Source organism: Papaver somniferum, chromosome 4, assembly GCF_003573695.1.
Source record: "Papaver somniferum cultivar HN1 chromosome 4, ASM357369v1, whole genome shotgun sequence".
Lineage (NCBI taxonomy): Eukaryota > Viridiplantae > Streptophyta > Magnoliopsida > Ranunculales > Papaveraceae > Papaver > Papaver somniferum.
This window is the reverse complement of record NC_039361.1, coordinates 6,774,867-6,797,831: the sequence shown is the minus strand read 5'-3', so window position 1 is coordinate 6,797,831 and position 22,965 is coordinate 6,774,867. Positions and strand designations below refer to the sequence as shown.

The 22,965-nt window shown below is 37.0% G+C and overlaps 2 protein-coding genes and 1 long non-coding RNA gene across 3 annotated transcripts; 1 reads left to right on the top strand and 2 right to left on the bottom strand.

The window, feature by feature from the left end:
* The first annotated feature begins 6,181 nt into the window (after positions 1-6,181).
* LOC113271896 (flotillin-like protein 4) lies at positions 6,182-7,636 on the top strand. The gene has a single exon (XM_026521820.1). The coding sequence runs from the start codon at positions 6,182-6,184 to the stop codon at positions 7,634-7,636; it is 1,455 nt and encodes a 484-aa protein (XP_026377605.1).
* A 1,007-nt stretch (positions 7,637-8,643) lies between these two features.
* Positions 8,644-9,702, bottom strand: LOC113271895 (putative F-box protein At1g47790). Its single transcript, XM_026521819.1, has one exon. The coding sequence runs from the start codon at positions 9,700-9,702 to the stop codon at positions 8,644-8,646; it is 1,059 nt and encodes a 352-aa protein (XP_026377604.1).
* An 11,179-nt stretch (positions 9,703-20,881) lies between these two features.
* LOC113273480 lies at positions 20,882-22,921 on the bottom strand. Its single transcript, XR_003322419.1, has 3 exons — positions 22,596-22,921; positions 21,994-22,286; positions 20,882-21,498 (listed from the first exon to the last, which is right to left on the bottom strand). It is a non-coding gene; the product is annotated as an uncharacterized LOC113273480 (long non-coding RNA).
* Between the last annotated feature and the right edge of the window lie 44 nt (positions 22,922-22,965).

Sequence of the window (22,965 nt, the reverse complement as noted above, 5' to 3'; positions counted from 1 at the left end):
TTCCTCATGAATTTCCTCCTTTTGTAGGTGAAGCAAAATCTGATCTAAATATGCATGAATTCGTGATGTAGATATATCATAGTCTTGCTTGCAGAGTCTTAAAGCTTCTGTGGTGGAGTCTAAATTCATGGGAGTACCAAATTCTTCATGTTCAAATTGTGGTGAATGGTACATGTGTGCATGGTCATCAGGGTTTACAAAATATTGATCGCAACCCTCAAAGGATTGATTATAGTCCCAATGACTACCATTCTCACAATTTATGGGCATTTCATACCTTGGACTTTCTCTAGATTGCCTAAAATTATGCAAAATATGACAATTCTCAACAGGGTGGTCTAAACTACCACATGCGAAACACGCATAGATTTCAGGTTGCCTAAGAAAATTCGATGTGACAGATTCCTCATGTGACTGCATTTCTAAAGCTGTGATTCGAGCTTCTAATTGATCCATAAGTGATGATTGTGTGAGTGAGGCTCTAGCAGAATGTTCATTTTCACGTTGCGATGAATGATGCATGTATGAATAGTCATTAGGGTTCATGTATTGCGGCTCGGGACTTTGAAAATGTCCATAATAATTCCTATGACTATTGACATCATGGTCCGTGGAAGGTTCATAACGTGAAGTTTGTCCATATGCAAGTTCTCTAAGGGATTTGTTGTACTCCCCAACTGTAGAAAAAGATCTATTCATGATTGGCTCAAAAGCTAAGTAAAGAATGTACAAAGCTCAGAATTTGGTTTTTAAAGGGTTTGGATTTTTGGGAAAAATTTGGTTTTTATAGGTAACATTTGGTTTTGTCGGGTTTGAAAAGAAATTTGGTTTTTAATGGGTTTGGATTTTTGGGAAAAATTTGGTTTTGGTGGGATAAAAGAAAAAAAATTTGGTTGTTAATGTGGGAGCAAGTAAAATTTGGTTTTTGAATGGGAGAAAAGTTTTGGTTTTTTGAAATTGGGAGCAAGCCCACTGTTGATTTTGTGTTTGCTTTGGCTCAGCTGGTTTGAAAACGTTTGGTGAAACTGAGTCCAAAATCTCGGCCTAGAATTTGGGTACTCGGCCCACTAACGAGTTAACCTAGCGTGATCGGTTACAAGCTCAGCTGGGTTTAAAAACCCAGAATACAAAATACCAGTCCAAATTAAACAAGCTCATAAAAATTAAATACAAGCCCACAAATTAAACAAACAAGCCCACAAAAATTAATTACAAACCCAACAGAAAATAAAAAGCCCAAAAATTGGCTTTAATATTACAAGCCCACAATTAAAAATTGGAAGCCCACAATTCGGGTTCTCTGAATGGGTTTACCTTTTTAGCACAGCCCAGCTGCTCTGATATTGTTGCAAAAACCCAGTTGGGCTTTGGTTCTTTTCCTTGGTGGCGTCCCAGCAGAGGAAAAACTGGTTCAGAACAGCAGGTCCAACAGCAAATGCAGATGCAAATGCTATGAAGTGAAATGCAAAAATAGCTAATAAAACTACTAGAGAAACAAACCGAGTCCCCGGCAGCGGCGCCAAAAACTTGGTGGGCCCGTATCTTCTTTAAGAACAATTCTTCCTCTTCAAGCCCACTTCTAGTTGATCCGGCTCTTGCAAACATCATTCTTCGCTTCCTCCTAGCGAGAGTCTTTGCCGTTCCTTTGCTCTTTTCGCTCCGTGAGATAACCAGACTTTATTTAGTACCTAAAAATGCAAAATTAATTAAGAAAAGTATTTATTCTTGAAAACAATGAAAATACAGAATATGGGATAAAATGTAGAATTAATGCACAAAAGATGAGTTAAATGCCAACAAAAAGATATAGAAATATGCACTTTTTAGCACTCATCACATACCACTTGTTGTAGAGGTATTTTTGTTCTCCCACGGTCATTGATGTTTTGCAAACCAAGTTTGGCCATCATTTTTTTCAACATCTCCCTACCCACGTCAACCTATTTTTCATTTGTCAAAAAATTATAACCGTGAGATTGAAGACATTTTTACCATAACTAATATATGAAAATAATATAAAGTGAAGTCATTCTTACCATTATCTTGAAAGCGTTGACTACATCTTCGGAAGTAGACTTGTTGGTGATCTTGATTGCCTTCGCCTTCCCCTTATCAATTACCTTTTGACTTTTCTTATTGATAATGAAGGGATGAGAAATTTGGTTATACCAATCCATATAGCCTGGATCCTCTTCACATGGATCATCAAGTAAAGGTGTTAACTTGGACGCATCTAATGTGTGATCGACTAAGTTATTCCAAAACTCAAGGGTGGGATCAGGATCATAATTTGGTTCCCAAGATGAAGTGGTGCTTTTAGTTCCAGTACCACTCTTTGGTGACAACCTGAATTTCTCATCAAACAAAGGAACCTTTTGGATGCATCCTAATTGACGGAGTACTCCCCGAGAATCGTATATAACATAACCACCGGGATAAAACAATGGCCCATGATACATACCTACCGGCATATCCTCATCTTCAAAAACTTCATCTTCTTCATCTCCCTTCTCATATGGTTGAAAAACGACATCATCAACACCCATTAGGTCTAACGTCTCTCTCAAACTTGCCACCAACTTTTTTTTGTTCCTTTTCTTCGAGTCCTCGTACGCGTACCGTACTACAGTTGGCTCTGTATCAACATAATCGATATCCTTCTCAAATACTTTGGCCAAGTTCAAAATTGGGAAATGGTCATATATCCACACCTACATCCAAAGAACCACATTCAAAAATCAAAGGAATTGAAGTGATAGAAACAATTTTTACTTGGAAACATCAAAGTAAGAATAAAGTTTGCAAACTCAGAGAACTGTTCGGCTTATATGGATCAAGTATTATAAGCCGAACCAAATAAATAATAAGTTCGGCTTATACAATTTTATGGTTATAAGTCGAACCATACTTTGAACTCCAAAAAGTTACCTGGAGCAAAGTGAAGTTTCTTCCGATGTTTGTACTTGTTAACCTAGACGCGGTGGCAAGTTGGTCCAGCAGGTAAAAGAGCGTAGGCATTCCCCAAGCATACTTGTTACAAGTTTCAAGATTCTTTACCAATTGGAGATAATTAACATTTACCTTGTTTCCGGTAAGGTCGGGAAAGATGTCTCTACCAAGAGTATAAAGCAAGTAGGCAGTTCCGGTTTGCTTCACTTTGACGGGATCCGTTACGAACAAACATTTCTTTACTCTCTCCTTTGTGTTCTCAAATTCCTTTTTCAAGTTAGTCAGCTTGATCTTCTTATTCTTCTTATTTCTGCCATTGGGAGTGCATACGGAATCGACATCTTTAACGGATCGACAAAACTCCAACTCAGTTTTGTAATTACCCCAACCAAGACTTTCCCTGTACAAATTGTAGAGCTCATTCAAACTCATGTCATAAAAATCAGCATCCACACTTCTACCCTTGCTTTAAGGCCTGTAATCTTTACTAGCCTCATCAGGAGTGATTGCCATCTCTCCAAAAGGTAATTGAAATGTGTAAGTTTATGGACAGAATTTCTCGGTAAAGGAAGAGGCCGACACACTATCATATTACTTATGTCCATAATTGATGGCAGGCCATAAAGCACTGGCTTGTACGTAAGCAATCACCTCAGGAACCTTATCATCAAGACTCCATTCCGCCGCCCTATGGTGTCTCAATACTCAGACTGCACGGTTGTGATCAGCAGTCTCATAAATTCTCTTCGCCCAAGATTCGGCATAACCAATCAACACATTTCTTCCATCTTCCGGAAGACCATGAGGCAAACCATTTGATCGAGGTGTAATTACGTCATCTTCATCAGGAATGTGTAAACCAGTGATCCGTCGATCATCATCGTCCTTCTCTGCACCTTCTTACCTTTCTTGTCTTTCTTGGGTTTTCCTTGGGGTTGTGTTTCTTGATGAACTTCTTGATGTTCTTCTTGATTATCATCAACTTCTTCATCTTCAGCTATTCCTTCTTCTTGTCTTTCAACTCTTACTTGTTCAGCTTCTTCTTCTAAAATGTCTCCTCTACTTCCAACTCCCAATTTTTTGTTACCTCCTCCTCGAGGATCGGGAGTTTTAGAAGTAGAAGGTGTTACCTCCATATTCTTCCTCTTTTTAGCTGCATTGGTCCTAACACAAGTATGAAAGTTATAAGTATGCTTCGAACAAAAAAGGGATACAAACTATATGAAATATGGATTTGAAATGGTCAACAAATAAGAAGGCTCGGCTTATCCGAAATAACACATATGAGCCGAACCATGTCTTGAAATTTTCATTAGCTTACACTGAGAGTGGATCGGCTCATACTACAAAATAATTGTAAGCTGATCTTTTATATTCGGATCACAACTGATACTGTTGAATAAGACGAACCTATGATTATGAACTCAAACATGTATTCGGCGCAACATGATATCATATAAATAAGCCGATCCTATACACTTGTAAAATTTATGGAATTTTAACAATCATATTCGGCGCAACCCTAATATTATCGAATAAGCTGAATCTAGACTTATGAATTTGAAACATATATTCGGCGCAAAATGGTGTCATACAAATAAGCCGATCCTACACAAGAAGAATTCATGAAATTCAAACAACATTAATCGGCGAAAAACTAATACAACCATACAAGCCGATCCTAAGCACATGCAAAATTTCTAAAATTCACAAAATATTTATTCGGCACAAAACTAATACTACCATATAAGCCGATCCTAAGCACATGCAAAATTTCTGAAATTCACAAAACATTTATTCGACACAAAACTAACACCATCGAATAAGCCGATCCTAAATTTAAGGCTCTATGTCATTAAGTTCGGCTCAAAACGGATTTGCATTTTAAGCCGAGCCGTTCATATGCACTTTCAGGGTTCAGTTTCAAGAACAGCTCGACGCACATCTGAGGTTTTTTTTACGCCGAACCATACCCTGTAACCGTCGCACAAACATGTTTTTGACGAATTAAATCTATCATACCAATCAAAAACATCAAATACGAGATAGGTTTGTAGAATAAACCTTCTTATTCTCATTTCCGAAGTTGGTTCTTCTTCAATCTCTTCTTCCTTTTGTGGTTGATTTTGAGTTTGTTCTTCACTCTCTAAATCTTCTTCTTCTTCAATAGGTTGTTCAATCGATCAATTAGATTGGCATACTGGCTTACGATGATCCATTATATAGATGAGTTTAATCGTTGACTAAATTTTCACGAATCGACGATGATACGAAGAAAAAAGAAAAAAAGAAGAGAATGGTGGGTTCGGCTGTGGAGGAGGAAGAAGAAGAAGGGGTTGAATGAAACTGATTTTTGGTTTATTGATTATAGGTTTTTGTATTAGGATTAGGAATAGATTAGTAATTTAAAAGATTTAAGGGTATATAGGTAATTGAACTACCCATAGGGTACCCCTTATAAGGTCACCCAAGTTAGGACTATTTCTTTGTAGGCCTAGAAAGATTTAGATATGCCCAAAATCAGGGTTCCATAACATAGGATTTACGTGTGAGTTAGTTGAATACGATAATTGGACTTCGAGCTGCCAACCCTTTTGCCAAACTTTCCAGGCTCCGGATCCTCCGTACTGGGCGAGGCACTAGTTGAAACGAGGCAATATTTTTAACTACCATGATGAGAAATATTTTCGGGATGTTGATGTTAGCTAAATTTGAGGATTTTGTTGAGAGAGAATTTTTTTTTTTAATTCCTCCTTAATTTTTTTATTAACGTGGTATGGCACTAATGGCCTATCTCAACGTGTAAAAGTGAAACCATTATCCATAGAATACCTAGAGTCTAGACGACTAGACCAACAAATTGAAAGGGCCAAATCAGCTATATATGTTTCAACGGATTTTGGGATATACTTCCTTGGCTTCATGTAGGTACCAGAGTTTAAGTGCAACTATGGATTCTCATAGGAAGCCGTTTCTGTGTTGCCGTGTTGCGAAGGTTTATGTTAATAACAAAAAATCACCGAGTCTTAAGAGTCCTAAAGTCTCTGGAGTGAAGAAGTTGTGAGATATTAGAATTCCAAAACACCGACTTCCATAAAAAATACCGACTTCCATAAACAAAATTAGGGTTCTCTACAGTTGGGATATAAAAATACCGACTTCCATCTTCCGTAACTCATTCACGTTACATTTTTGGTTTTATCTCTTAGATCCCAAAATTTGATCGAATAAGATGGTGAGTTATAGAGTAGCAAGCGCTTCAGAATACCTTGTAATCACTGGTTGTGGTATAGATGACATCAAACTAGCAAAGAAAGCATGGATTCTTCCTGGTCAATCCTTCAGGCGTTTCGATATTTCACCAGTAAACTACACCTTCGAAGTTCAAGCTATGAGTTCAGAAAAACTCCCTTTCTTGCTTCCTGCTGTTTTCACAATTGGTCCTCGTGTTGAAGAACATGAAGCCTTGATGAAGTATGCAAAACTCCTCTCTAGTCATGATCGTCAATCGAATCATGTCAAAGAACTTGTTCAAGGTGTTATTGAAGGAGAAACTAGAGTTCTCGCTGCTTCGATGACTATGGAAGATGTTTTTAAAGGTACTAAAGAATTCAAGAAAGAAATATTTGAAAAAGTTCAGTTAGAGCTAAATCAATTTGGGCTCTTGATTTACAATGCTAACATCAAACAACTTGTGGATGTTCGAGGACATGAATATTTTTCTTATTTGGGTCAGAAGACTCAGATGGAAGCTGCAAATCAAGCCAAAATTGATGTCGCAGAAGCCAAGATGAAAGGTGAAGTTGGTGCGAAACTGAGAGAGGGACAGACAGTGCAGAACGCGGCAAAGATCGACGCTGAAACCAAGATTATTGCTACTCAGAGACAAGGAGCAGGAAAGAAAGAAGAGCTTAAAGTGAAGGCTGAGGTAAAGATTTTCGAAAACCAAAGGGATGCTGAGGTCGCTGAAGCTAATGCTGAGTTGGCTACTAAGAAGGCTGGATGGGCACAGTTGGCACAGTTAGCAGAGGTTGAATCTGTTAAGGCCGTGGCTATCAAAGAGGCTGAGTTGCAGAGACAAGTTGAGTTGAAGAATGCTTTGACTCAGACTGAGAAATTGAAGGCTGAGTATCTTAGTAAAGCTAGTGTGGAATATGATGTCAAGGTGCAAGAGGCAAACTGGGAGTTGTACAAGAAACAAAAAGAAGCAGAAGCAGCTTTATATGAGAAACAGAAATCAGCTGAAGCTCAAAGACTTGCTGCTGAGGCACAATTTTTCGCACGACAACAGGCTGCTGATGGAGAATTATACGCGAAAAAGAAAGAAGCCGAAGGAATGGTAGCTGCAGCTCAAGCACAAGGGGTTTACGTTGGAACACTTGTAAAATCATTTAACGGGAACTATGCTTCACTAAGGGATTACTTGATGATTGATGGTGGAATGTTTCAACAAATTGCCGAGAGTAATGCTGGTGCAGTGAAGGGTTTGCAGCCAAAGATTAGTATTTGGACTAATGGTGATGGTTCTTCTGCTGGAGTTAATGGTGTAGACGGTTCATCTTCAGGAGCTTTGAAAGAGATTGCAGGATTATATAAGACGTTGCCAAATTTGCTTCAGACTGTGGAGCAACAAACTGGAATGATTCCACCGGCATGGTTAGGTACAAGTTCTAGTACTCCTCAGTAACCATACTAGTTCTCTAGGTTCTTTAGGCTTTGATTTCGTTAGTCTTATTGAGGTCTTGGATCTCAGGTTATTTATCATAGTGTTAGGTTGCTTAAGTCTTTATAGGTTATTACAACTGTTGGTTTTTTTATGAATATTTGGGTGATTTTAAACTACATTCAATTTACTTTTCAATTTTATTATTGCAATTTTCCTTAGAGTAATAATTGCAAAAGAAAAATATATATTATATATGAAGATATATATTAAGGTTCTACGACATAGATATAAGTAAACCACATGCAGCGTCGTAACTTTATAATCTCTAACTTCAATCCATAACAAATAAGACCACAAAATCTTCCGAACATATTAGTAGAATAATAAACTGTTTGCTACTGGTCACTGTTATGCGATCTGTTTTTGCTTCATCTCCTCGATGATCGTTCCCCTTCTACTGCTTTCTGCAACTGGGTAAAGGCTTCCGACAAACGGTCACTGTTAGTAGATTCAGATCCACACGTATTTGCGAGGGAGCCCTTGCCATTACTTCCAGCATCGATTTCAAAAAAAGCCAACGTTTTCTTTTTCCTATCATAACGACAAAGAGAGAAGACACCTCCGCGTTGTGTACCGTTCAGGCATCATAATGATCAGGTTTGTACCCGTAATGGCTTGAAACAAAAGACCTGAGTACGGATGATTCAACTTTTTTTCGCATTCGGGAGGGATTAAAATCAATTCATGCGTCCAGTTAGAAGTAGTGAAACTATTGGCTTTGTGGTCATCATGAAATATCTGTTAGAAATAGTCCCACATCGCCCGGATCCTCCATAGTGTAAAGCTTATAAGCCTTATGCAACCTTACCCTTGCAAGCCGGTTTTCGAGAGTAGTTAGGTCCATAGGTTTCTAAGATGGTATCAGAGCCAGTCTCGGGTGGTGTGTGGACTCCGTGTTGTTTCAGTGTTTCGGCATGGGCAGCAATCCGTAGGCCACAATCCGTGTGCTACAATCCGCATGCCATGTTTCAGGTCCAGGGTGTATTCAAACTTGACCCTCTCGAGTTTGAGGGGGGTGTTAGAAATAGTCCCACATCGCCCAGATCCTCCATAATGTAAAGCTTATAAGCCTTAGGCAACCCTACCCTTGCAAGTGGCCCATGGGTTTCTAAGAATATCCACATGTTAATCACATTTTTGTTATTTCCATCAACTATAAGTTTTCTACCCAGCAGACCAACGCATCCATCAATTACCAGTAAATCATGACAATTATTGTAACCCTGGCGGCCATCAGCAATCAAATCACGGATGCGTATCAGTCTGAATTTCTCTCTTCCTATATCAAATGCAACTATGAATTTAGCATCAGCAGAATATGAACAATCGAAATGTTGGTAAGTACTCAGCCAATAGACGACTCCATGCACATAAACAGATTCTCCGTAAGCCTTATAATGTGGGACGTCATCAATTCTTCTCCATGTATTTTTCCCTACAGTCAAAACCTCGCAAAAATCACTGTCACCAGTTTCATATCTAAGATCGTACGCATGCCATAAGCAAACTACTCTGTGTTCCTTAGTTTCGGAATCAAATCCAAAGCCATAAAAAGGGCTCTTTGATCTATGCTTTTTTTCCCACGGTACCCTTGATCCAATCCAGGATGTTTTGTCTCCAGTGCTGGGGTTATAAATAAGAACCTCACCCATAGATCCCTTGAAGCACACCAAACCATTGACAGCATTCAGAATTTGAACAAGAACAAGAACAGCTACTCCCAACGGTAACTCTACTTTCATCTGATCTAGGAGCACTCTGCCTTCAAACAAGTCAACCGAGAATAAAAACATCCCAACACTCCTACTAGCAAAGATAAGGAGTTTTGGACAAGTTTTTGATCGAGTGTAGTGTAAATCAACAAAGTATGGATCTCTAACTAAAGAACGCCAATGTTTACAGACACGCTTTGCCTGCAATAATGACTTCACTGGCAGCCGGACCAGTATATCACACAAAGTGTGACCATCAAGTAGACTAAAAGGGGCTCTAATAACATCTACACTACAATCTCTGTTTCTCTTCATCTTGCTCATGATAATAGTGTCCTAGTATATTATATACAAGGTCTTTCATGCCCGTGCATTTGCACGGGCTAGTCTTATTTAGTTGCTTCCATTTTTGGATCATAAGATGGGGGACGTAGTTTCTAACTCTTTGGATTTGCTGTGTCCAAGAAATACAAAAAAAAAAAAAAATGTTCAATGCTTTTTAAAGTACTTTCCGTGAGTCCAAACTGCATGATTTGCTCAACAAAATTCTGACCAATTTTTATTTTGCTTCAAGATCAACAACTTTACAAAGAATTTCATAGCTCTTATCAAATTCCATCCATCAAGGTGAATTGGACGATATAACATACCTTAAATTACTCATCTAAAAATATATAGCGAACACATACGTTTTCTCTATAGTTAACATAACAGCACTCAACAGATTCTCGTACACAATGCACTTAACCAACTGCATTACGAATTTCCCTAATCCCTTCCCCTGCACACGCTGTTCAAGCTGCACTTCATTAATATACATCATCGGTGCCTCTTCCTCCCATACAAATCGATACTGTAACAACCCTACCAAACGCCGAACACGGTGCCACAATGTCCTTACGTTTAACTTTCTCTTTGGGAACCCTTTTTTCTAGTCCATATAAGTTTACATATTGGCCTTAAGGAGATTCTGGATATATCTCAAGGAAATTTTGGATATATCCTTTCTTATAAATGCAAATAGATGTCATCCAACTCCTAAAGTTGAATCTCGCCTGTACATGCTTGCTTGATGAACGTTCTTTTGTACTCATCAATCTTTCTTGAGAAATCTAGTCGTTATTATACACAGGGGACATATAGTATAGGTTTACGCACATAGTGTACACAGGGGAAATAAAAATACAAATCAAAAGAAGAAATATATAGTTCGCTTCAACAAAGAAAATTACTAAGGCCACAAAATTAAGCATATAGACCTGCTGGTTTTGGGTCTTCACAGTTTATTGCACCTTCGGACTTGATGAATTCAATGTTTTCATTCCAACCAAGTGTGACCGCAAGGGCGACCTTTAAGCTTCAAATTGGTTTCTCTGTCAAGGTTCATAATTTCGACAAAACCAATACCATTCTCATAGTTTGAAAGCCTACAAATGGAGATCATTTTCTTCATTTCAACTATAACAACATCAATATTAGAAAGTGAATTCGAGTTATGAATATGCCATCTCCTACGTGAATTTTTACAGTTCAATAGTTTAGCACCATATTCAACGTAAATTCAAAGCATTCTGTAGACCAAACAAATGACGGTCTGCAATCAAAAATCGAAAAAGGTTGAACAACTTAAGACAGAAATGTCTAAAACCATGAAAATAATTTCTTGCGAACAAAATGCTAAGTCCAAAATATATTAGGCACAAATCAAAACTAAATTTAAGATTCAAATTAATCTGACATTATGATTAGCTTATTAATTTTTCTTCATGCGTAATCCAACTCTCGGTACATCTGTTAAATAAATAAGAATGGTTGAGAAATAAACCGGAAGTTCGACAACCTTTGAATTAACAGAACATGGAACTGTGGGGATAAACATACCTTGCCATATATAGATTATAGATAAACATGGATTCCAATAACAAACCATGCCTTGTAGTTCGCCATCTCATGTTGTTTTCGGTCTCTGCATAGATGGAAAACCCAACCACGAACTTTTCTCAAATTATAAATTTTTTTCTCCGGCGAGTTTTTCACAAGCTCTAGGAACAACACGGATATCCATGACTTATATAGATAGAAGAAATAAACTCAATAAATCATACCTTTAAGCATCATGATTTGTAAGCCTAAATCAAAAAAGTGCGAAAACATATGATCGTATTCTACCTTCAATAATGTCAAATTCCCACATACTAAAGTCAAACACAAAGATATACAGAAAGATGCAATTCGACTAACATCTTTGATATGTGGATTTTGTTACAGTATAAACACAATTTAAGATTATGAGAACTCAGAACTGCAAGATGTGTCGATATGTGGATTTTGTTATATTCTGATGACACAACAGATTGCATAAGTTGAAAGTTAGCCGTATCAATAACACAAAAGATTTCATAAGTAGAAATTTAGCCATTAAACATTACTTAAATTCAATAGTTTGGTAATATATATATAAAATCTGATAAATAACTGAAGAGTTCATTACTGTACTTGGGACAAAGTTTTGTGAATTAGATTTTCTGGCATGTAGTATTTCTCTTCTTTTTGATCTTCTTTAGCTTCATTCTCCTTCTGTCAGACATGAAATTATCAATACCATCATATTTTTTTTGGAGAAGATAAAATTCATTCACGAGAGAGTGCTGAGTTAGCACTAAAAGAAACAACACACAGCTATTCAAACTGGACAACACAAAACGAGTAAAGGGGAGTGCAAAACATGGAACAAAAAAACATTTCCCCTACTACATGTTTGAAGCTAGTTACTACTTAAAAACCTCCCAACCGTGCATGAAATCCACAAACTTAAAATGCTTAAAGGATTCATGAACTCTCGTCCAACTGAATAAGGAAGCCTTCACTTGAATAATAACCCTTTCTACTGTTTTTTCCTTGTTGCGAAAAACTCTATCGTTCCTTTCCTCCCAGATTTGCTGCCATATGGCGAAAGGCAAACTCTATCAATACCATCATGTTACAACGTTTCTAAAATGTTAGTTACTGAAAAGCTTATTACCGTACTTAGGATATAGTTTTGCGAAGTTGGTCTTATGGCATGTAGTATTGCCTTTCTTTCTGATCTTCGCTGGCTTGATTCTCCTACTGCCAGGCATGAGAATTTCTTATTGTTCAACAGAATGTGAATGGGCTGATTGATTGATTTTCCTCGGCTGCATCTTGTTGATTATGTGCATCGATTGCAAGATGAGATCCCAATGGCTGATGTAGGAAGACTCTATTGTATATGGTTGGTTATTATCTTCTGAAAGATGTAATCTTCTGTAATATGTTTTATTTTTTGTTCTTTTCTTTCCTTATTTCTTATAAGAAACTTCTGTAGTCTCCCTTCCGCTGATGAATAATACCTCGAAAGGAAAAGGAAAAATGAAACAGATTTTTCCAAACATAACATTTATTGCGAAAATAACCAAACGATGTGTCTTTTGGTATAACGAATCTTTTGAGATACTAAAGTTAAGGAAAATTCTACCCTGTTTGTAGTGAAAATTATCAGACGATGTGTCTTTTGATATATTTGAACCTTGAGATACTGAAGTTGAAGAGAAACTTAAACCAAAAGACGTATTTGGTTACGTTAACGTTGTGACTCTTGGGGTTCCTTCTAGTGCTGCCACATCATCAGAAAACCTATTCTTTGTATGACATGGCATTTGACATGGCGCTCTATTCTTCTAGCATTTCTAAAAATGAATGTTGTGACGCCACATAGGATCCAAGGATTCTCCTTTATATAATAAAGAATTGATAGACAAATTAATCGTTAACCACCTTAATTTTTGTACTGATTGATGATAAATTATAAATTTAGTTCTACAGCAGAAGCTTATTTATATAGGTTTGAGTTTTGGTTCAATAAAAGAAACATAATCTTAAAAGGAAACGTCTAATAAAAGAAATCACTTATTTATATGAGGTTTGAGTTTTTGTTCAATAAAGAAACATTATCTCAAAAGGAAACGTCTAATGAATAGTAGCTTAGGTAAGTATACCTGAACTTATCTGCGATGAATGAATGAAAACCCTAACATCGAAGTGTCTATATGTTTTCCTATTTTAAAGTCCTTAGGTCGTATACCTGAATGAATATTTAAAATGGTTCTTGGCATTTAGGAACAGACCCAATGGAATATTATCGATTTTTAGTACTCTAGCACTTCTGTGAAAGGACAAGTAGTCTGTGAAAGGACAAGTACTCTAGCACTTCTGTGAAAGGACAAGTAGTCCCACATCGCTATAATCCGTTTAATTAACTTAAATATAATATGGAAGGGCCGCTCCACTCATTGTCAATTGATTTTGAGTTGGATGTGCGCAGACTTTAACATGATATCAGAGCGAAGCCCCAAACCCAGACCTGTGTATGCTGGGTGTAGGCCGAGTTACTGGCCGAAGTGTTTAACCTACTTTGTCACTTGTACACCCACAGTGTAGGTCAGTGCCGATACTGGCCGACGTGTTACCCTCTGATTTAGTCACTCACCTGTGTACACCTGTTACTGATGGACTGGTAACTCGTACGTAGGTCCACGTGTGAGGCCCGGTGACTGGCCTTACACGTGAGCGTGCGTGTGAAAGGACAAATAGTCCCACATCGCTATAATCCGCTTAATTAACTTAAATATAATATGGAAGGGCCGCTCCACTCATTGCCAATTGGTTTTGAGTTGGATGCCCGCAGACTTTAACAACTTCCATGTTTTGACTCATACACAAAAATAGATTGTCACCATGCCTAAAACACCACTGAAGCTTAAAATAAACATGGTCACTGAGAATACTCTCATGTCCAAGGACATAACACTTGGTCCAAAATGCTTCAACTCCATAATCCACCATCTCCCGTACTTCAAAAGGAAGCTTAACATCATGAACAATTGGGAAGACAAAGGCACTCTTCCAACAGTCACAAACAAGGATGCATATGCGTCACTGATATCCTTAACTTGACATAATTTCGGGTTTGTTTACATTAACTTGACATAATCAACAAGCACACCAGATTCTGGCACAAAAAGAAACAGATAAGGTACAATATTCACGCTTTTCCATGAATTTGATGCTAAAAATAATATAGGTGTCATGCGAAACAATTGAGGAGTTTCCTCCATGTTGAACTTATAATCATCATCTCTCAGTTGGATCTTTCTTTCTTTTTTCTGAATGAATCCTACTGGTATTGGAGTTGCTAGGGAAGAGACCTTTACAAGAAAACATGAGAACCAAAATGCAACATAGTACTAATTTTATAACTCACTAAAAACTGATGACAGACACTGCAGGAATAATAACAAGAACCTGTTACATATTTATTTCACCAATTCTTAACTGGAATGTAATTTTTCATTAGTCTGCATTTGTTTCTTTTTCTTTTTGTTTTTGCTTCTTACTTCTTGTAAGAGGCTTCTCTGTACTTTTTCTCCCTTCTAATAAATTTCTTCTTCATTAAAAATTCTTAACTTCGTCGAGATCTTTTGTTTCTTCGGATTTTTTGTAATTCCTCTGGTCTCCCTTTTCCCCCAACAAAAGTACCAGATTTGAGAGAAACTAAGCTTTCAAAATAATTCAAGCTCCCTGTGAAGCGAATTCTATAGATATTTAGTTTTATACCACTTCCTTGCTCCGGGTCAAACAGAACTAGACTAGAATATCCAAATAACAGAATCTTACCATTCGTTAAACACCACATCATACTTAATTTTCCGTGGTCCCTGATAATGCTCTCATGAGTAATGATATAGCGTCTAGTCCAAGAGTTTTGAACTCCATAAGCCAGCATTTCCCAGACTTCAACATTAATCTTAACAAGATTCACATACGAATTAACAAGTACGCAAAGACTCCCTTCCAACACTCCCAGAATCATACACGGATCCTCGCTCTTCTCCAAAAGTTCTTTTGGAAGCTGCATTTCCTTGAAACTCTCGTCGGAGATATTCAAAGAGAATAACGAATAGTTGTTTTGATGTATCACTAACCAATTAAAGTCCCCATTAACAAGCACCCCAGAGTAATCAATAAACATATAAGGTACAATTTGTCCGGTTTTCCATGAATTTGATGCTAACGTATAAACCTGGACTACAGTACTATCATCGCTGTCATGGTCTTCTAGACCTATTAACAACTTGTAATCATCAATCTTTTGATCATAACCCAAAGCACAAGCACACATGCAATCATTGTTCAATCCATCAAATTCATACGGTGATCGGGGAATTTCTTTATATTCTTTTGTGGCAGGGTTCCAAAGACAAAGAAATTTCTTGCCATCGAAAATATTAAATAATTGTATGCAAACTAGACCATCACATGATGCCCACAATTGAACCTTATAACCAAAAGATTTGAATGGGAAATCCACTTCAATCCGATCATCTACAGTTTCACGAATTGATGATGCTAATGAATCAGAATCTAAGGAGTACAGTTTAGTGTCGTTTAATCGAAACATAAGATTAGGATTATTTTTGTGAATAGTAAACTGAAGATGCAATTTAATAAAAGTAGAGGAAGTGATTAAGGCATACCAATTCTTGCAAACACACTTAAACACAAGTAATGATTCCGCGGGTAACCTTAACAGGATCTCATGGTATATCTCTTCTGGAAGGCTGGACATGATTGCTTCTGGCTTCGAATTAGGGTTTACGTGTTTTCCTTCTCGTATATTATTTTACGGCTGAAGATGATAGAAAAGGAGAATTATGGAAAGTCACACCGAGGTTTTGTCACACGTCGAAAAAATATAAAGATTGCATAAGTTATGACATCACTTCTTCTTCTTCTGTTTCTTACGAAGTGTAAGAACGAAAAAGCTATCGTATATGCGAGAAGCCAAAGAGTAGTACGGGCTAATTAAAGAAGGACTAGATTTTGTGCCCGTGCTACGCACCGGGCGGACCCCAAAACCATCCATCATCATTATTATTATTTTTTTCTTTTATATATTGGGTTTGGTGTCATGTGGCTTCCCCCTGCCCCGTAGTGCATTTTTGATTTGGTGTGGCTCAGTTTAGCCCCACCGCTTAATTTGGTGTGGGTCGGCTCAGCCTCGCCCCGCCGCTTACAATTTTTGGATTGGGTGTGGCTTGACTTCGCCTCTTCCTGTCACGATGCATTTTTAATTTGGTGTGGATCAGCTAACAAAATGGTAGAGATGGTGATAAGAACAATCTAACAGATTGATGATTATCAGAGAATTCAATACAACAGACAAAAGCTGTTAAGACAGCCTTATATACATACCGTAATCTAACAGCTAATGACAACTAATAAAATACACACGTATTAAACACATGTGTGACAGTTTACCGGCTAACATATTATCCGACATTGCGTTACTTCTTATCCTGCACCACTTCATCACATTGACTGATATACTGACTAGTTGTACTGTCATTATCTCCCCTCAAACTCATGGGTGCAGTGAATTTGAGTTTGGCTCGCAATGTAAGAAGCCTGGGACAGTGTAACCCTTTGGTAAAGATATCTGCAAACTGATCCAAAGTATGAACATGGAAAACACATCAAGGGATTTGGACTGAACTAACTCTCTGATGAAGTGATAGTCCAAGTGAACATGCTTCATCCTTGAGTGCATCACAGGGTTTGCTGCCAGAGATAGTGAACTGATATTATCACAACTCAATTTAGGAATTTGTGGAATAATGAAGTGAAGATTTTGTAAGATGTAACAGATCCACACCATTTCTGCAGCATTATGTGCTAAAGTCCTGTATTCTGCTTCTGTGCTAGACCTGGCCACTGTGGTCTACTTTTTGGAGGACCAAGAAATGTTATTGGGACCTAAGAAAACACAGTACCCACCTGTTTATCTTCTGTCTTCAATAATGCTTGTCCAGTCAGCATATGAAAACCCTAACAAGAAAGAACTACCTTTGGTGAAAGTAAGCCCATAGTTAAGAGAACCTTTAAGATATCTCAAAATTCTCTTAGCAGCTGCCAAATGTTCAGTTCTTGGATGTTGCATATACTGGAAAACCAGATTAACTGTAAATGCTATATCTGGTCTTGTCCATGTAAGATATTGCAAAGCTCCTACTAGTGACCTGTACTCTATAGGATTATCCAATAAGGTGCCTAAAGTAGTAGTGAGCTTAGTAGAAACAAAAATTGGTGTTTGACAAGGCTTATCTCCCTCCATATTAAATTTGTACAGAAGATCAAGAACATATTTAGTTTGACTAAGAAATAAAGTCTCAGATGTTTTCTTGATTTCCAAACCTACAAAACAGTTCAAGTTTCCCAAATCCTTTATAGGAAAAATTTGTTGTAAATGAGCAATAACATGTTGTAGGAATGTTGGAGAAAAGCCTGTGAGTAAGATATCATTTACATATACCAGGGAAACAGTAATCTGGGTACCTTCTTTATGAAAAACAGTGAGGCATCAGCTGTAGAATTGATGAACTTGAAGGATTTCAATGAAGAACTAACCTTGTCATACCAGGCCCTGGGTGCTTATATTAGTCCATATATAGATTTATGCAACAAACATACATGATTAGGTTTAGAAGGATTTACAAAACCTGGAGGCTGCACCATATATATTTCTTCTTGCAAGTCACCATGAAGATATGCATTACTCACATCAAGTTGATGAATTTTCCAATCAAATTGAACAACCATGGAGAGAACAATTCTGATAGTTGTTCGCTTGTGGACTGAAAGTTTCCTCATTATCTAAACCAGGTTGCTGGTGCTAGCCTTTGGAAACCAATCTGGCTTTGAATTTGTTGATGCTTCCATCAGGATTGTGTTTGAGTCTAAAAACACACTTACAACCTACTACATTCTGGGGAGCATCTGGTGGTACCAGTGACCAAGTACCTGCTTGCATGAGTGCATTGTACTCTTCCACTGAGGAAATTCTCCATTTTTTGACTTTGTTAGCAACTAAAATACTCTTAGGAATGTGACATACGAAAGCAGTTTGCAGAGGATGGTTAGTCGCAAAATAAGACTTTGGAGTATATATGTCATTTCTACCCCTAGTAGTCATGTTATGATCATTCTTAACAGGAGGAATGGAGATAATGGATCATGAAGAATTTTCAGATGGAGAAGTTGAAGAGATACAAGGATCTTCAGCTGAGAGTAATGTAGAAGTGGAAGATGATGGGAGACAGAAGAAGCAATGTTTTGATAGGGAAAAGAAGTCTCATTAAATGACACATGTCTGGAAATGTAAATGGTACCAGTGAGTGGCTCTAAGCATTTATACCCTTTATGTTGTAAGTTATAGCCCAGAAAGATGCACAGTTTACTTCTAGGTTCTAGTTTATTTGAAGTATATGGTTTTAACCATGGAAAACAGGTACAACCAAAAACTTTTAAAAAATCATAATCTGTTTTTTATGAAAAAGAACTTCAAATGGAGATAGAAACTCAAGCATCTGGTAGGTAATCTATTGATGAGGTAATTGGCTGTGTGAAGAGCTTCTACCCAATAAGTATTTGGTAAGCCAGCTTGAAATAAAAGGGTTCTTGTAACTCCTAATAAGTGTATGTACTTAACTTCTGCTACTCCATTTTGCTCAAGAGTATGTGGACAACTCATTTCATGGGTAACGCCTCTAGATTTACAGTATTGAGTAAGAAAGGTATTTAAGAATTCTCCTTCATTGTTTGTTCTTATTGTTATTACAGAATGAGTGAGAAGTTTCTCAATTCTTGTGATAAAATAAATAAAAGCATGTTTAAATTCAGACTTGGAAGATAAAGGAATAACCCAACAATATTTAGTGCATTCACCTATAATGTTTGCATAGTACAGACTGCCAGACACAGAAGCAACAGAACAAGGACCCGAGAGATCCATGTGTAACAACTCTAATGGTTGCTGAGCTACAAAGGTTGACAATTGAAAAGGAAGTTTCTGTAATCTACACAATTTGCATTCATTACAGAAGTATGCCTTATTTGATATATTTGGAACTTTTAAGATTATACAAATTTTCTGAACTGTCTGGAATGAAGGATGACCAAATCTCTTATGAAGAAGAGTGGTGTCACTTATTTTTAATGTGTAGGCATGATGAGTTGAGGTGAAGTTGATGGGATATAGACCATTTCTATGTGGTCCTTGGAAAAGTATCTTCCCAGTATATGATCCTTCACAGAGAATCCATGAGAATCAAGAGTTAGAGAACAATTATTATATGAAGTGAATTTGTGTGTAGATTGAAGATTTTGTGAGGCTTGCGGGACTAGAAGAACATCATTAAGCAGAAAAGAATGATCATTAACAGTTCCATCATAAGGTGTTGCTTCATGTAGAGCAGAAGTATCAGAGGTGATATGGTTGTTTGCTCCACTGTTAACAATCCATTCATCTTTATCAAATATATCAGCTGCTGCTAGCATTGCACTTAGATTTGCAGGTGGTGGTCTTCCATTGTAGGTGAAGTTCAGTCGATGAGTGCAGTTAGGAGCTTGATGGCTGTCAGATAGACATATCTGACAGGGTTGAGTTTCATTTACTGCATGTAGTGCCTCGACCATAACTATGTCTGGAGAAAATAACTGGATTAGGATACCTTCCACCATTGGAGTGTCTTCCCCTGTAACCTCCCCTACTTGAAGATCCTCTAAAATAATTCATGTAGTTATAGTCCATAAAGGTTTTGGCATCCATCTCATGTTTAGCAGTCTTGAGTCTTTCACTAACCACAGTTTATTCACTAAGAAGATTGTTATGCAATTCTATACTAGTGATAGGAGGATTTTTGTGTCTCATAGAGGTTGCAAATAGGATATACTCATAATTTAGTGCTTTGAGTGTAATGACCACTAATTCTCTATCAGAAACTATTTCACCAGTTGCAGCTAATTGATCAGACAAAAGTTTGATTTCATTGATAAGTGCAGGAATCGATTTATCACCTTCAGTAAGAGACAACAGTTTTGTTCTGAGTTGAATGGAATTTGTTGATGATGCTCGAAAAAATCTTTCATTAATACTCATCCAAAGTTGATGAGAAGAGGTACATCTCGAAAAATAAGGAATGACAGATTTAGAGATTGTAGAATTTATCCACATAATGATGGTGGAATCTTCTTCAATCCAATCTGAGTATGCCTGATTTTCAACTCCATTAGTCTTATTTCTTGGTGATATATATTGACGTGGACATGGATATGTACCATTCAGAAATTTATGTAGCTTATATCTTTAAATCATCGGATTCATTAAATTCTTCCATGTATAATAATTGTCTTCTTTTAACTTCAGAATAATAGAATTAGTAATTTGATTAAGTTGTACTCGAGAAAACGAAGTTGCAGTGGGATTCTCCATTAGAAAATCAAGAAATACTTGAATTAAAAATTAAATCTGAGATTCAAGATCAAGATTGGAAAGAAAATCACAGAATTGTGATATTGAATTAAAGAATCAGGAGATTGTACTGAAATTAAAGAAGTTGAGAATGATTATTGAGGAAAATTGAATCAAGAAACGAAATGATTCAAGAAACTAATGTTAGAAACAAAAAATAGGAAGAAATGAAGTCTCTGATACAAAAGATCACTAGTAAAACAGTTGAGAAGCTTATAGGTTGAGAGAAAAACAACAGAGAAGAATGATGAATCTTCAGGTTGCAGGATCAATGTCGGTTTGAAAAAGAAAACCCTAACCTATCTGATACCATAATGACATGGTAGAGATGGTGATGAAGAACAATCTAACAGATTGATGGTTATCAGAGAATTCAATACAACAGACAAAAGCTGTTAAGACATCCTTGTATACAGACCGTCATCTGACAGCTAAAGACAACTAATGAAGATACACACGTATTAAACACATGTGTGACAGTTTACAGGCTAACATCTTATCCTACACTGTATTACTCCTTATCCTACACCACTTCATCACATTGATTGATATACTGACTAGTTGTACTGTCATTATCAGCTTCGCGACACCCACGTTCAGATGCATTTTAAATTCGGTCTGGCTCCGCTTCGTCACGCACCCATCGTGATGCATTTTTGATTCGGCTTCGCCCCGCCAGTCGCTTAAGATTCTTTATTTGGAGTGATAAGCTTTTATCGAACTCACTGCGAAGGGCAAAAAAAATGATTCTATAAAATCTCCCATGAGATCCAACCTTTTCATACATCCACAGAAAATATCCAATAAGCCACCCCTTTTTTATGTTCTGCCAAATCATTTTGGAACCAAATAAATGAACCTTATGTTGAGATCAAAAGTTAATCAACAAATCAGAAAATTATTCGCCCACTCTTGTTAATACCATGCATTGTGCTTGTTATAAGAATTTGAAGCACTCAACTGCAGTAACATCTAAAAAAACAAATGAAAAGAATAGTAACACCCGGTGAACTCAAAATGGTTTCCACCGAAGCTAGTTTACGGGTAACATTTCATACATGACTTATAGTTATTACTTATCAAATATGATCCAAAAGAATTTTAGCACTGGGAAGGCATCTACCAATCATTGAGTATCTTTTTCAATTTTCAAAACAAATAACTTACAAGAATGTTGATGTCAGCAGTCAATACATTCTTAGCTATAGTGGAATCCATACCTCTCTCAGCCTTTCCAAAACAACTTCTGCAGCATTAACATCATCTGTAATTTGAGTTGAATCATTACCACCATTTTTATCATTCATTTTCCCCACAATGGAGTTTTCTACTTAACATCATTCACATAAACTTCAGCTGCGGTTGATTCCACCTCATTGTAGCCACTACCACCGATCTTATAAACTGCAGAGGTGCTTTCTTTTCCAAAATCATTATCTTCAGCATCAGCTCCGTCCTTGTTCCCCAAATTATCATTTCCGATTCCATAGTAGGTAGCATGAACCATTAGGCCCTAAAATCATTTCATATCAGTGGAATATATATATAAGAAAAAAGTAACTTTGGCAGCATGAACCATTAGGCCAAGATCCTTACTGGCATTGCTTAAACTTGTAATGCAGTTTCAATAATGACACCTTCGTCACTGATGATGTATCGAATATGCAGAAAAAAATCTAAAAGAAACATGGTATAAGAACAGGATAATCTGCAGGACACCTTCCTCAGTGATAATGTGCCGAATTAATTCAGTAAAGGATCAGTATGTAAAGGCCTAGAAAAATAAATTTTCCCACTTTGTTTTGTGAAGGAAGTTATCTACCTGCAACATCACTTCTTGAAACACACTCTTCAAGAAGTTGTCATCATATTCTTCCCCATGCAGCTTAGAATACCGGTCCAACAGACAACATTTCGTTGTTTATCAAGAGCAAACAAAAATTATACCTGCAAAATAAAACATGGGTTATGGTTTATTGATTGTACCTGCAAAACAAAACATGGGTTAGGGTTTACTGATTCAGAGAAATAAACAGACTGAAACAAAAGGTTAGGGTTTACCAATAGAAAAAATTTGTTCCTTCAAAATAAAACCAAACAAAAAGAATTAGAACAAAACCCTAAACAATCAAAGCAAGAAACCCTAAACAAAACATCATTTAGAATTCGCACTTAGCAAACCAAACAACAGT